At 39.5% G+C, this 15899-nt stretch overlaps 1 protein-coding gene across 2 annotated transcripts in view; it reads right to left on the bottom strand.

The window, feature by feature from the left end:
• Window positions 1-15899, bottom strand: part of LOC132121358 (transforming growth factor beta-1-induced transcript 1 protein-like) — a 120999-nt gene that overhangs the window by 88120 nt on the left and 16980 nt on the right. For both annotated transcript variants that reach the window (XM_059530673.1, XM_059530674.1), the window contains 2 exons: window positions 6301-6455; window positions 6125-6186 (listed from right to left, as the gene is read on the bottom strand). In XM_059530673.1, the coding sequence (XP_059386656.1) occupies window positions 6125-6186; window positions 6301-6455 (217 nt within the window). The remainder of the gene's footprint in view (window positions 1-6124; window positions 6187-6300; window positions 6456-15899) is intronic.

The raw sequence follows: 15899 nt of genomic DNA, 5'->3' as shown, positions 1-15899 counted from the left end.
CGGCAGTAGCTCACCAAGTGCAACTATTTTATGTCATCAGAATAATGGTGCCCCGCATAGTCCATCAAAAATACATTTTGGTCGAAAAATAACAAAAATTACGACTTTATTCAGCATTGTCTTCTCTTCCGGGTCTGTTGTGAGTGCGTTCATGGCACTGTTGACGCATGACGCTGCTGACATGAGTTCTGGCGTGCCCAATAACAAGTCAGCAGTGTCGTACGTCAACAGTCACAGCAGTCGCGCTCACAACAGACCCGGAAGAGAAGACAATGCTGAATAAATTCGTAATTTTTGTTATTTTTGGACCAAAATGTATTTTTGATGCTTCAACAAATTCTAACTGATCCTCTGATGTCACATGGACTACTTTGATGATGTTTTTATTACCTTTCCTGACATGGACAGTATACCTTACTTACCTTTTCAATGGAGGGACAGAAAGCTCTCGCACTAAATCTAAAATATCTTAAACTGTGTTCCGTAACTATCACTACAGCCCCGCTAAAAATGGCCTAGCATCACCCATGCTTCTTAGAACCTTCTCAGAGAACCAGGACAAATGTTTCAATTGATCGCTCAGGCATTCATGTGGCACCAACATAAGGGACTGAAATCTGCGTTCTGATTCGTTTCTAGTACATACCGGTTACATAGGTACCGGTGCAAGAGAAAAACTGACTTAATTAACTGAACGCAGGTGAACTGACTAAGACAATCAAGGACTGAACACAGGAAACTAGATCAAATAAACTAACTGAGCCCTTGTCCACATGAACGCAGGTATTTTCAAAACTGCAGCTTTTTCTTGGCGGTTTGGCCATTCATCCACATACAAACGCAGCACCAGGTCACTGAAACCAAATATTTTTTAAACCTCCTGCCAGCGTAAAGATTTTCAAAATCTCTGGTTGCAGTGTTATCGTGTAGACAGTGAAACCGGAGATTTCTGTTATCTCCGCCTACTGGAAAGTTTGACAGGCTTCTGATTGGCCAACATGGCTTTAGCTGAGATTATATCACCATCTGTTGGTTTGGCATGCTCTTGACAGTGCTTCATAGTACGCTTTTGTGTTTTCATGTGGACAGAGATTTAAAAAAAAACAGAAGATGGTAAAAAAAAATAAAAAGGCAGGAGAACAGAAATAGGAAACATAAAAAAGTAAAAAATAAAAATAAAAAAAAAGACCATGACAATAAACTAGTAATTTGGTAAAAAAAGTTTGAGATGGCAAAATGGTGTCAGTCACTGAATTTCAAATGTACACACACACACAAAACTATAATTTAAGGGATTCACTACCGTATTTAAATGCATTTGTCATACATGAAATTTTACAGCAGTGGTCTCCAACTCTGCTCCTGTTGAGCTACCGTCCTACAGATTTCAGCTCCAACCCCAATCAAACACACCTGAACCAGCTAATCAATGTGTTCTGGGCTACTTGATAATTACAGACAGGTGTGTTGGAGCAGGGTTGGAACTGAAGTCTGCAGGACCATATCTCTACAGGAGCAGGGTTGGAGAGCACTGCTTAACAGTGTGTTGTTGGTCATTGGGCCTCATTCATTGAACTTAAAATATATGTGTAAATAATACAAGTAATTTCCCCATAAAATGGACCTTCCCAAAAACTCTCCTCCAGATTAAACATCATAAACCTCAGATTTCATAGTTAAACTTGTGTATGTTAATGAATTCCAGTCATTTGTAAATAGACCATACATGCATGCATTCACAATTAGCATAATTCCTCTCCATGAATTACAACTATGTGAATTACTATGTGAAGGAGTGAAACCATTTAATCTTTCAATTAACTGCCAGAAAACACACAGGCAGTGCTCGACTTACTCCAGCATCAGTTGTTTCAACATCCCTTCATGTCCTCAACTCCACCAACTTATTAACGCTTCTTGCCATTAATACTTTCTTCCACATACTGGTAGACCCTGAGGGTTTTTAAGAGTTCAAGTTAAAGCCACATCCTCAAGCTCCTCCACTGTGGACAGCAAGTGCTTAGTGCTGCGTTCGACACCATAGATCATGACATACTCATAGATCGATTGCAAAACTATACAGGTATTCAAGGGCAGGCTCTAAGATGGTTTACATCCTACCTGTCCGATCGCTACCATTTTGTTTATTTAAATGGGGAGTCATCTCATTTATCACCAGTAAAATATGGAGTGTCACAAGGATCCTTCCTAGGTCCCCTTGGTAATATTATTAGAAAATACGGAATTAGATTCCACTGTTATGATGATGATACTCAGCTATATATCTCAACGAGACCAGATTCAACTTCTAAATTATCTAAGCTAACAGAGTGTGTTAAAAATGTAAAAGATTGGATGACCAATAATTTTCTCCAATTAAATTCGGATAAGACAGAGATATTAATTATTGGACCAAAAAACACTACACAGAATCTTGTAGATTACAATTTGCAACTAGACGGATGTTCCTCTACAGTCAAAAATCTGGGTGTTATATTAGACAGCAACTTGTCTTTTGAAAATCATATTTCCCATGTTACAAAAACTGCATTCTTCCATCTTAGAAACATTAGAAACAAACAAAGCGAGTTCATGCATTCATGACCTCTAGACTGGACTATTGTAATGCACTTCTAGGTGGTAGTCCTGCTTCTTTAATAAACAAGCTACAGGTAGTCCAAAATGCAGCAGCTAGAGTCCTAGAAAATATGATCATAATACCCCAATTTTACAGTCTCTGCACTGGCTACCTATTAAGTTCCGTATCATTACTTACCTATAAGGACCTAAATGGTTTAGCTCCTGCGTACCTAACTAGCCTTCTACCACGTTACAATCCATCACGCTCCCTAAGGTCACAAAACTTTTGGTAGTTCCTAGGATAGAAAAGTCCACTAAAGGAGGTAGCCTTTTCATATTTGGCTCCCAAACTCTGGAATAGCCTTCCTGATAATGTTCGGGGTTCAGACACACTCTCTCTGTTTAAATCTAGATTAAAATCTCTTTCGCCAAGCATGCGAATAATGTATCTCTTAAATTGTGAGTGTAGTTAAAAGAGCTCCACAAGTGATGGGGTGTCTTTTAAAGATGTCTTTCCACTCGTGCGTTTCTGGATGTGGTGGCTTCTTGGCTCCATTTGACTGTCACAATCACTGCATCGTGTGCCTGGGCCTTGAGCACGCAGAGGCAGCATTCATGAATAAATCATGTTCTCATATGACCATTGCGATGTTGCGATCACGGCTCCTCTTCATCAACCGAGGAGGAGTCCCCCTCCACATGCCTCATTCTAATTCCTCTGCGCAGAGGAGGACTACTTCGGCACATGGCCAGGGTGATCTGAGGGTCACAGTGAGGGCTTCCCAGCCGAGCAAGTCTCCACAGGCCCCTCACTCTTCTGCTGTATCGTACCCTCTGGTGTACCATGATGCAGATGCTGAATTCTTGGACAGGGCGGGGCCCAGCACTTCATCCGGCCCACCAGCAGATGACCTTATGTCCTGATCGTCTCCTGCAAGTCTACCAGGCCAAGGCGTTAAAGCAGTTGCACGAGGGTAGTTCTGACCCGGGTGTGATGCAGGAGATGCGCACTGCGACGGACCCTGCCCTAAGGGTGACGAAAGTCATGGCGAGGCCCATGGATCAGATAATGTCCGCTTTGGTGGTCTAGGAATGCCACCTTTGGTAACCCTGTCTGATATGAGGGAGTCCAACAAGCACCGCTTCTTGGCCTTTACTAAGAGAACCACTGACGTCGTGGCCTAGTGGTTAGAGAGTTTGACTCCTAACCCTAAGATTGTAGGTTTAAGTCTCAAGACTAAAGTGCCCTTGAGCAAGGCACAGAACCCCCAACTGCTCCCCGGGCACCGCAGCATTAATGGCTGCTCACTGCTCCAGGTGTGTTCATGGTGTGTGTGTGTTCACTTCTGTGTGTGTGCACTTTGGATGGGTTAAATGCAGAGCACAAATTCTGAGTATGGGTCACCATGCTGTATGTTATGTCACGTCACTCACTCACTTAGTTCCGCTTGTTGTTAGCCTGGCTGTTTCGCTGGCTCAGGAACACCATCAGACTCAGCTATGTGATTCAGTTCTCCCAAGTTCAGGGACATCCGGATCACCTCTGTGCTGGACAAAGATGCTCCCGTTTTGCGAGCAGAAACTGCTGTTTTGCTGGTGAAGGACGCAATATAGCCGGTCCCTCTAGCCGAGATGAAGTTGGGGTTTTACAGCCCATACTTCATTGTACCCAAGAAAGGCAGTGCATTACGACACCTGGACCTGCGCGTTCTGAACCGGGCCCTTCAAAAGCTCCCATTCAGGTTGTTAATGCAGAAACTTATCTTTCAGTGCATTCATCCACAGAATTGGTTCGCAGCGATTGACCTGAAGGACGAGTACTTTCATGTTGCGATTCCCCCTCGACAAAGGCCATTTCTCCACTTCACGTTTGAGGGGCAAGTGTATCAGTACAAGGTCCTCCCCTTCGGACTAGCCCTGTCACCTCGTGTCTTCACCAAGGTCGTGGAGACAGCCCTCGTTCCACTGAGGAAAGGAGACATACACATTCTCAACGAACTCGATGACTGGTTCATTTTGGCCAAGTCCTCAGCTCAGTTATGCGAACACAGGGATGTAGTACTCCGCTACCTCAGCCGGTTGGTGCATCGTGTCAACTGGGAAAAGAGAAAATTCTCCCCTGTGCAGAGGATCTCTTTTCTCGGTATGGCGTTGGATTCAGTCAACCTGAAGCACATCTCTTGATAGAGTGTGCTCAGTTGACACTGAACTGCATGTAGTCGTTCTGGGGCAGGAGGGCGGTTCCACTGAAACCTCAGCACTGGCTTCACGATCGAGTCCCGAGATGGGCATGGCAATGCTCTGCCGCCAAACCTTCAGCCCGTGGTCGGGCCTTGCTCTTCTGTGGGCAGGGGTCCCCCAAGTGCAAGTGTCCATGCTTGTTGTTGTCTTAACAGATGCCTCTGCCATCGGCTGGGGTGTCATGTGCAACGGGCATGCAGCATCAGGCACCTGAACAGGGCCTCGCCTGCAGTGGCATATCAATTGCATATCCAAAACATCAACAACCAGGGTGGTCTACGCTCCAGTCGCATGTCGCAATTCGCCCGCCATCTCCCCCTTTGGAGTCAGAAGCATCTGATGTCGTTTTGTGCTGTTCACATCCCAGGTGAGCTCAATCATGCAGCTGACAAGCTCACACATCAGCCCGCCCTTCCAGGAGAATGAGAGATGCTTCAGGGATGCTGATCTGGAGACGCTTCAGGGATGCTCAAGTAGACCTGTTTGCCTCCCCAGACATGTCCCACTGCCAACTGTTTTATTCCCTGCCCGAGGGGACCCTCGGCACAGATTTGCTGGCACACAACTGGCCTTGGGGCCTACGCAAGTATGCGTTTCCCCCAGTGAGCCTTCTCGTACAGACACTGTGCAAGAGGAGCAGGAGCAGGTCCTCTTAGTAGCGCCAAACTGGCCCAATCGGACTTGGTTCTCAAAACTGATGCTCCTCGTGACAGCCCCTCCTTGGCGTATTCCACTGAGGAAGGATCTCCTTTCTCAGAGAGGGGACACCCTCTGGCACCTGCGCCCAGATCTGTGGAATCTCCAGCAGTGGTAAACACCATCACTTCAGCTAGAGCACCCTCTACGAGGCATGCCTACGTGCTTACAGGAGCCCTTTGAGCCTCTGCAGTCAGTAGAGCTTAAGTTTCTGTCCATTATGCTTGCTGCGCCATTCCCTTCTGCGGACCGGATATGTGCGCCTAAGTGCTTCTTAGTTCAGTTTACCTTTTAGCAAAATCTGTTGAAGTTCCTCCCGCACCCTCGGCAGCCAGGCGTAGCGGATCAAGCATGTTTTAATTGGCTTGTTTTGTTAATACTCGAAGGCGATTAGTCTCTATAGCGAGATCCCAATTTTTCAGTCACTGACGTAACGTCTACATTCCCTCATTCAGGGAACGAGTGTTACCATACGTGACCGAGACGTTAAAAGGAGGAGGAGATAAAATGACAGTAAAGACATCTTGTTTTTCTTTCTTTTGGGTATATACCTCATGTGAAAATCAATGTGTTATTCAGTGCATTGTGTTATCGAGGTTTAAAATACCTGTAAAGTTTGTCTTGGTTAGAGTTCTGAGAGCCGTTCGACTTCATTGCAGCAGAAACTGTCTATGAAACAAATCAATAGAAATTGTATGATCCTGTAAAATGAATATATTTTGCTTAGAAACATCATATCAGATTGTGTGTTTGTTTTTGATTTGTGTTAATCTCATGGCATACTTGTTGTGGGGTGTATGCTGGAGGAAGTGGCCGGTTCTGGGCAGGATCCTGAGCACTGGATGGGGGATCAGAATTCACTGGAGGGTCAGAGGTGAGCAGAACAGGATAGCAACCCAGAGGAAAGGCTGAATTTTCCAGATCAGCAAGAAGGGCATCTACAAAGAGTTATAGAGAAACATCATGGAAAAGTTGTAAGTCAAGTCTCAGAGGGGCTTTTTTTCTTTAATTTTAATTATTGGTTTATTTGTTTGCTTTGTTTTTGTTTGTTTGTTTTTTTTTAAAGAGAGAGAGAGTTTACTGTATATCACATGGTAGTAGAAAACTGACAGATGGGGGAATAGAACTGGGGACATGCCACAGTTGAGAAAAATATGATTCTGTAAGTCATAATAATGAGAAACTTTCTCATAATTATAACTTAGTACATCATTATACTGAGAAACTTTCTCGTAATATTAACTTAGTATCTCCTTATACTGAGAAACTTTCTTGTAATAATGAGAAAATTTCTCGGAATATTGACTTAGTTTCTCGTAATAATGAGAAACTTTCTCATAATAATGACCTAACGTCTCGTAATAATGAGAAACTTTCTCATAATAATTACTAATAACTTTGTCATAATGACTTAACATCTCGTAATGATGAGAAACTTTTTCGTAATAATGACTTAATCCAGCAAAAAATGTAATCGACTTATTCGACACATGCACAACAAAAGAGTGACGACACGCTAGCGACATCTGTGTCAAAACCATGCAAGAACACCACAAACATTGCTTGTTCTGTAATCTAAAGTGTATAATGCTATAATCTGTCATTAAATAACGATTTCAGATAGATTATCTGTATGTAGTCTTTTGTTAATTTGTAGTACTAACCCACAAGTTACTCTACCAGCATGATCGTTTATGGCTTCAGATATAGAAGAAAAAAAAAAAAATCACACGTATTTTATGAATATACATAACTTTGCTTCAGCATCCCACACCGCTTCTTGCAGGACATTTGGATGTGAAAAAATGCTTAATGTGGCTTAAAGTACAATGACAAATTCAGGATACAATATTATTGACCATGCATACAGGCAAGCATAAAAGCCCAGAATTTAAACACAACACCCAAAATTGCACATTAAGCGTTTTCCTATAGAAAACCGTTATAGAAAATGCATAAGCATGGCTGTTTTGGGATGCATTTTTGGTCCACCTGAATGCCTGTATATACACAATATGGATATTTATTAATTTCTTTACTGAATTTGGTTCAGTCTGTCTTTGTACTTCAAGACACGTTAAGCATTTTTCACATTTATAGTTTGTCCTGCAAGAAGTAGGACGATGAAGACCAAGAGGTTGCCGTGGTAACAAACAACAAGGCTTTGTGCTTTTGAAATGAGATGGCTTATTGTATGAACATTGTATGCATGTGATGCATGAAAGGGACAGCTAATCAAACTAATAAAGTGGGACACTGAAGACCAAGAGGTTGCTGTGGTAACAAACAACAAGGCTTTGTGCTACTAAAATGAGATGGCTTACCGTATGAACATTGTATGCATGTGATGCATGAAAGGGACAGCTAATAAAACAAATAAATCATCGAAATAAACATCTATAAATTAAGTTTATATGAGTAATGTCTTTCATTTCTTCAAAAAATGCCTGGATTTCTTAACTGAAATATCAGTCTGGAATGTTTGATGCCATAACTATCTGGTAGAGTAACATTGTTACAAATTAACAAAAGACTACATACAGATAATCTATATGAAATTGTTATTCAATGACAGATTATAGCATTATACATTTTAGATTACAGAACAAGCAGTGTTTGTGGTGTTCTTGCATGGCTTTGACCAACAGATGTCACTTGCGTGCCGTCACTCTTGTGTTGTGCATGTCGATTACATTTTTTGGTGGATTAAATCATTACGAGAAGGTTTCTCATTATTACGAGATGTTAAGTAATTATTATGAGAAAGTTTCTCATTATTATAACTTACATAATCATATTTTTCTCAACTGTGGCGGAAACGGGCTTCCATAGACATAATACTGACTATACTCAAAAATGGGTTTCCTCATGCATTTCGTATATTTGTTAGATTTATCTGGACCACTGTGACCTCCCATTTCTTTTGTTTCTGCACCTTTGGAAAGTGTTCAGCCCAACAATTATTTCAAGTGTTTCAAGGTGAAATGAAAACATGATTACATTAAATTATATTATTATTACTAAAGTATTAAATTGAATTATACAACTCCATTCACACAGTAATTGTATGTGTCACATGTTTCAAAAAGCAATTTTTATTTGCAAGTATCTTTACAATGAAGAACTGAAATTGAATATAGATAGATAAATAAAATAAGTATCATAATAATAATTTGATTTGTAAAGTGGATCTGTACAGTCTTTATTGAATACCAGTGTCTTGTAAGGATGTTAAAGTCAAAGAGAGTTTTTTGTAAGCCCACATTGAAACATTTACTGTCCAAACCTAACTTAGCAATTGATGTCAATCTGCCATTTTCTTTGAATTTATTTTGCTATTCTCTATTTAAATCTATGGAAGATCTGTGTTATTGGATAGTTTTACATGCAACACTGAAATTATCAGACAAGTAAAATAAAATAAGTATTTGTATATACAGTTGAGGTAAAAAGTTTCCATACACCTTGCAGAATCTGCAAAATGTTATTTTACTTTACCAAAATACGAGGGATAATACAAAATGCATGTTATTTTTTATTTAGAACTGACCTGAATAAAATATTTCACATTAAAGACATTTACATATAGTCCACAAGAGAAAATAATAGTTGAATATATAAAAGTGACCCAGTTCAAAATTTAAATACACTTAATTCTTAATACTGTGTTGTTACCTGGATGATCCACAGCAGGCTTTTTTTTTCTTTCCTTTTTGATAGTTGTTCATGATTCCCTTGTTTTTCCTGAACAGTAGTTAGTTGTTTCTAAAGTGTAGTTGCTTATTTTGGCATGTTGCCAGCTCCATAATAAATTATCAAGCAGATATTTTCTATATGTTATATAAACGTAAGAGTTCTAGCCTCTTCTCTCTCTCCCTCCTCTTTCCCTATACACACAGGAGACAGCAGAATTGTATCCCACCCACATCCTGCTTCTTATTGGCTCTGACCCAGATGGCAACGAGTACTAGCCAATCAGAGGCAGAGCAGGGCAATCTGTTTTTTTTTCTTCTGGTTAGGAAAACGTCATCAGTGAGTGACGTAAGCTTTAAATAAATGCGTGCGAGTTGCGACTGATGGTGACTGACTGGACTGTAGGAGAGTTTTTATTATGCAATAATAAATAAAGAATTTGTGAATTCAGGATGATTTATTTGTGTGTGCAAATTTTAATTATCAGATGTTTACTGTGTATATAATGTACTCGGTACATCAGTCTACATTTGATATCCCATCAGTTTTCTAATGTTAAATAATGTTAAAAGGTGTTTTAACTCCCTCTTGTAACGTGTGTGCAGTTTTGTAAAACTGCGCACAGTTTACCAATCTGTCCACATCGATGTACATTGACATTCTGTACCCACAGTTTAAAATCCGTCCGATTTTTTGTAGGGCTTTGTTTTACCATAAATTTGCAAAAATTAATGGTTTGTGTGTTGAAAACCCTTTCATGGACAGTGTTTTTATGAGAATCCTTAAATCCTGTTCATGATTCCCTTGTTTTTCCTGAACAGTAAATGACCTGATATACTTCAAACGAAATCGAAGAATGAACTGATATGACGTAATTTTTCGTAAATTTTGAGTTTGCTTCGGCAGTTCGAAACAGCTGACTAAAGCGAACATTTCGGGGAGTTCGTTTTGGCTCCTAAACACCTTTGAGCTTCCATTGGTCCATGGCAGTTACGCAATCGGTTTGTTCTGAAACTCCACCTTCTTTGAAATTAGATTTTATACCCAGTCAGTGTTGCCAAGTCCGCTTATTATAAGCGACTTTGGTCTTATTTTTCTGTAAAGTCACTTACAAATATTGGTAGTCGAGGGTCGCAGGTTTTTTTTTTGGGGTGGGGGGGGTGGGGGGGGGGCTTGTTTCTAAAGTGTAGTTGCTTATTTTGGCATGTTGCCAGCTCCATAATAAATTATCAAGCAGATATTTTCTATATGTTATATAAACGTAAGAGTTCTAGCCTCTTCTCTCTCTCCCTCCTCTTTACCTATACACACAGGAGACAGCAGAATTGTATCCCACCCACATCCTGCTTCTTATTGGCTCTGACCCAGATGGCAACGAGTACTAGCCAATCAGAGGCAGAGCAGGGCAATCTGTTTTTTTTTCTTCTGGTTAGGAAAACGTCATCAGTGAGTGACGTAAGCTTTAAATAAATGCGTGCGAGTTGCGACTGATGGTGACTGACTGGACTGTAGGAGAGTTTTTATTATGCAATAATAAATAAAGAATTTGTGAATTCAGGATGATTTATTTGTGTGTGCAAATTTTAATTATCAGATGTTTACTGTGTATATAATGTACTCGGTACATCAGTCTACATTTGATATCCCATCAGTTTTCTAATGTTAAATAATGTTAAAAGGTGTTTTAACTCCCTCTTGTAACGTGTGTGCAGTTTTGTAAAACTGCGCACAGTTTACCAATCTGTCCACATCGATGTACATTGACATTCTGTACCCACAGTTTAAAATCCGTCCGATTTTTTGTAGGGCTTTGTTTTACCATAAATTTGCAAAAATTAATGGTTTGTGTGTTGAAAACCCTTTCATGGGCAGTGTTTTTATGAGAATCCTTATAATTGCCTAATTTTGTACATTTATTTTGTTACAAAACCATTCTTTTGTTTAATATTTTAATCAAACTTTTTATTGCACAAATTAACAACAAAACCGCAAATAAATCCACAGAACTAGAACCAAACTCAAGCAAACAGTATTAATGTCCAACGAGTTGTTACGACTCGTTAACTTGCAGTGGAGTGCCGCTTCACTTCATCCCCCTCTCTGATTTTACATAATGTTATGATCCCATATACTCACATTTGATTGGCCGCGATGCGACTGCTGACCAATCAAAACAAAGTTCTGCCTTGAGGTAAGCAGCCAAAGGAAAAAAACATGGGAGCCGGCTCTCACTCGATGCGAGCCGGTTCTTCTGATTCACTACAAAGCATTGGCTCTCAGAGCCGACTCTTTTGCGCATGACCCATCACTATCTCCTAGTCCCTAGCAACATTAATACACTGTAGTGTCGAATAGATGAGCTGCCACAGATATAGCCACACCAGTACGATTGCTCACAGAAAACTTCAAAGATTCAATGAAAGCATTCTATACCTAGAAAGAAATCTCAACTAAAGCCTGTTTCACACATACTCTATCTGCAGTGCGTGTGCGTTGAGTGTAAAGTCTAAAGTGTTTAACAGGCTTTTTGGCTAGGTTTAAAACAAAGCGCACTTTTAGATAAAAGTCAACATATGCACTTGTGTCTTTTGGAGGTAGAAAAACAAAGTTTTTTACGACCCACGGGATTGTTTGTAATAAAGATTTATATGTAAAAAGCATGAGAGACGACAGTTTCTGTCAGCAGTAAGTTTTAATTTTAAATATTTGTGATAACCTAACACAAGAAAGCTATATGCTGTGTTCAAATGTATTTCCACTTGCTTGAGCAAATTAATATGTTACAAATCTAGAAGCCAGATGCATTTAATAAACTGTTTATATTTGAGTTTAAACGTGAGGATCACAATGCTGAAAAAGCACTTTCAGTATAGGCAAACCAATACCTGGTTTGTATAAAAAAAAAAAAAAAAAAATGGATAAATGTTGTGTTTGTGGTAAACAGCCGCGGATCAGTAGCGGACTGCAAACACGTCTTGTGTGAAAGCACAATGAGTCTGCAATGCTTCTGCACCACATACGTAATGCACACGGACTGCATACACACTGCAAACGCATAGATGGAGTATGTGTGAAACAGGTGTAAGCTCTGTGCCGACGACCTGGAGTTATGCAAAAAGCGACACAGATAAACATCATATGCAAGTTTTTCAAAGCCATGAAAAGAATGAAAGGAAAGAGTAAAGATATAAGGTAGCTAGTACCAAATACATATATGTTTCAAATAAATGTTACACCATACTGCTGCTGCTGCTGTTGTTCTTACAATAAGCAAATTTAAAAGGTATAAAATAAATGACATGCCAAACCTTTTTATCAAATCATGACTCCACTAAAAAATATAAAAAGTTGTAATAATTTATCCAGTTTAATAAAATAAATAAACACGGATAAAATAAAGTGCTATGTGCAATGCCATGGCACATCTACGGTAGCCGAGAGAAAACGAGCACTCTGCAAATGAAAAAACACCTGCAAATTAAGAAAACATCATCAATTTGACAGAACAAGCACTGCAAATTCTCACAATACAACCTAATGCAGAAACACGCTGCAAATTCTCACAAAACAAACAAAAACAGTTTGCACATGTACTGTACAGTAGAATGTAGAATCTTGCTTGTTGTGGTCTGTATATTTGTGTTTCTGTACTTGCAGCACGTTTCAATATTTGGTTGTGTTGTGAGAATTTACCATGCATTTCTGTATTTGGTTATGCTGTGAGTATTTGCAGTTTATTTCTGCATTAAGTTTGTATTGCGAGTATGTTATGTGTTATGTGTTGTCAAATTGATTTTTTTTTTTTTTTTTAACTGAATCAGCTAATCAGGGTCTTCAGGAACACTTGAAAAGTCAGAGGCCAGGTGTGCTGAAGCAGGTTTATAGTCACCTCCTGATTGGTACCTCTACACCACAGGTTGCAAACTCTTGTCCTGGAGAGATGCAGCCCTGCAGAGTTCAACTCCCACCCTAATTAATACTCACCTGCCTGTGGCTTTCTAGTAACCCTTGAGACCTTGATTAGCTTTGTTCAGGTGTGTTTGATTCAGGTTGAAGCAAAACTCTTCACGGCTGCGGCTCTCCAGGACCGATGAGTCTGTCCTTGATGTTTTTCTAGGAGAGAAGTGGCTTCTGCTGCCCTTCTTGACACCAGACCGTTGTCCAAAAGTCTTGGCCTCACTGTGCATGCAGATGCTCTCACAGAAACCTGCTGCTATTCCTGAACAAGCTCTGCACTCGTGGTGACACAATTCCGTAGCTGACACCTCAGGTGGAGATGGTCCTGGTGCTTGCTGGACATGGGATGTCCTGAAGTCTTCTTCACTGCAGTTAAACCTCTCTCTTTGAAGTTCTTGATGATATGGTAAATGGTTCTTTCAGATGCAATATTCTATGTAGTCCTTGCATGAGGCCATTTTGATGCAAAGTGATGATGGCTGCAAGTGCTTCTTTGGATGTAACCATTGCTAACAAGAACACAATGACTGGAAGGACTTCTTACCTCCTTTTATAGCAATCAGTCTGCTCTTACAATCTAATCAGTATGATAGTGATTTCACCTAACTAGTACTCATTCATACTTTTACATGTGCTGCTGATATGATTAGACAATTAATGTTTGCTGGTCATTTTGTGTGAGGATCAAAAAACAGTGAATTTATTTTTTTAATTATTGTTTTTCTTTTGTGTGAAAAGTTCATTTTTGGCCAATTAAGCTTTTAGCAATTATTTAAAATGCATCTGATCACTCTACACACCAATCTAGAAACCATGTGAATGGACCACAACAGCTTAAGCAGCAAACTTTGCAAAACACAAAATTTATGTCACTGCCAAAACTTTGGTCATGACTGTAGTAGCCCCTCACACTAACTTATGCAGAAAACTTACTGCAAGTCAAGTTACTACACTTCCAAAACAGATGTGTCAAAAAAAAATACACATGGTTGTGTTGACAGCTGTCTGACACATGGTGTGTGAGATTTTTAACACACAATGTGTAATTAAAAAAAGGAAAAAATCATTAATAAAATAAATATACAAAATATATACATCTCAATTTATTAAACTTAAAATATTAATGTCTATTTTTTGTCAGCAAATCACGTCGTGCCTCTTGTCTTTTTAAACTGCGGCGGACCCCCCTCTTTTCACTCTGGCTGGCCTGGTTTGAGGGGAATCACAATGCTGTTGGACTCAGATCTATCCATAAGTTACAGCAGTTACTCTTTAAAATGTGTAGTGCTGCAAAAATGAATCATGGAAATAGTTAGCTACCAAATACATTGTTAATTATTTGGAAAGTCTGTGGCAACATGCACTGATCACATGCCATTAGTGAAAAGTGTTATCAAGGCAGAGCGCATAACTCAAAAAAAAAAAAGAGAGAGAGACACTAAAACAGGAAAACATGAACAAACAAGGTGTCTAGCACACCAGATCATTTTATAAACACCTAAAAAAGGATTATAAGTAAACAATTTAACGTGGAGCGTTTGCTTCGCTGCATCAGGTGTGTTCACAGTGCTTGTGCATACAGGTGACATGGCGTGAATGTTTTTTCTGATCTTCACATTACTGTATGATTAACACTGAGCTTTATTTTCAAGAATTTGCTGATGTTGACAGAAATTAAGAAGTTTGACCGATTTTAAGTGTTCACATCAAGCACTGGAGCACTATATGAATATACTGAATGCTAGAGACCCCATCCAGGTATTTTGTTTTTGTTCCCATCCCTTGGCTTTATGTGATTATTATATGCATAATAGCATTTAATATGTAAAATTCAGCATTCAGCAAATAGCATGTTCCAGTGCCAAATGAACAGAGAGGCTTGCACTCTCTACTTCAAATCAAAGCAGGAGTTACTAGAGGAACACAGGAAAACAGGATCAGTTAAAGGAACACTCCACTATTTTGGAAAATAGGCTCATTTTCCAACTCCCCTAGAGTTAAACAAATGTGTTTTACTGTATTTGAATAAATTCAGCTGATCTCCGGGTCTGGTGGTAATGTGGAAGATTTTTATTGGTCAATATGTAAACTAATCAGGCATAATCAATGTGACTCTAGCCATTTATGTATCAAGTTATTCTACTGTTATAATCATGCTTTTGACTGTATGTAGAGGCCTGCCTGAGAATGGAATGTGCAGAGAGTGCAGGGGTATAGTATATGGTGCATCTGCACACTCTATTTGGACATTAGACAAAATATATGATCAGACCTCCTTGGTGCAGACATTACCAAAATACAGCATATAGTAAAGTTGGACACCCTATTTTGACATAAGACAAAATATATGATTAGGCCTCCTCGTTTCACTTAAAATAAATTCTACATCGTAAAAGCAAGCTGGAGAGACCGCCATAAAAGGTAAAAGAGTTGATAAACAGAACCATATGCATGAAATGTATTGAACATGGGCACGCCTTCAGAAGCACTGTATAAAATAGAGAACTGACACAGACTCTACAGACTGTTCTGCAGAGCTTTCTCGGTTTTATTTTCTCTTGAGAATAAAATCTTTCTTATGGAAACAAAACCTAGACAGTGTGATTCCTCAGATCCATGGCAGACGAAAATACACTACAGTAGCACTTTTAGCTTGGCTTAGCATAGATCATTGAATTTGATTAGAATGTAAGCATCTCGCTCAAAAATTACCAAAGAGTTTCAATATCAAT

Source organism: Carassius carassius, chromosome 39 (genome assembly GCF_963082965.1).
Source record: "Carassius carassius chromosome 39, fCarCar2.1, whole genome shotgun sequence".
NCBI lineage: Eukaryota > Metazoa > Chordata > Actinopteri > Cypriniformes > Cyprinidae > Carassius > Carassius carassius.
This window is presented reverse-complemented; position numbering and strand designations above follow the sequence as displayed.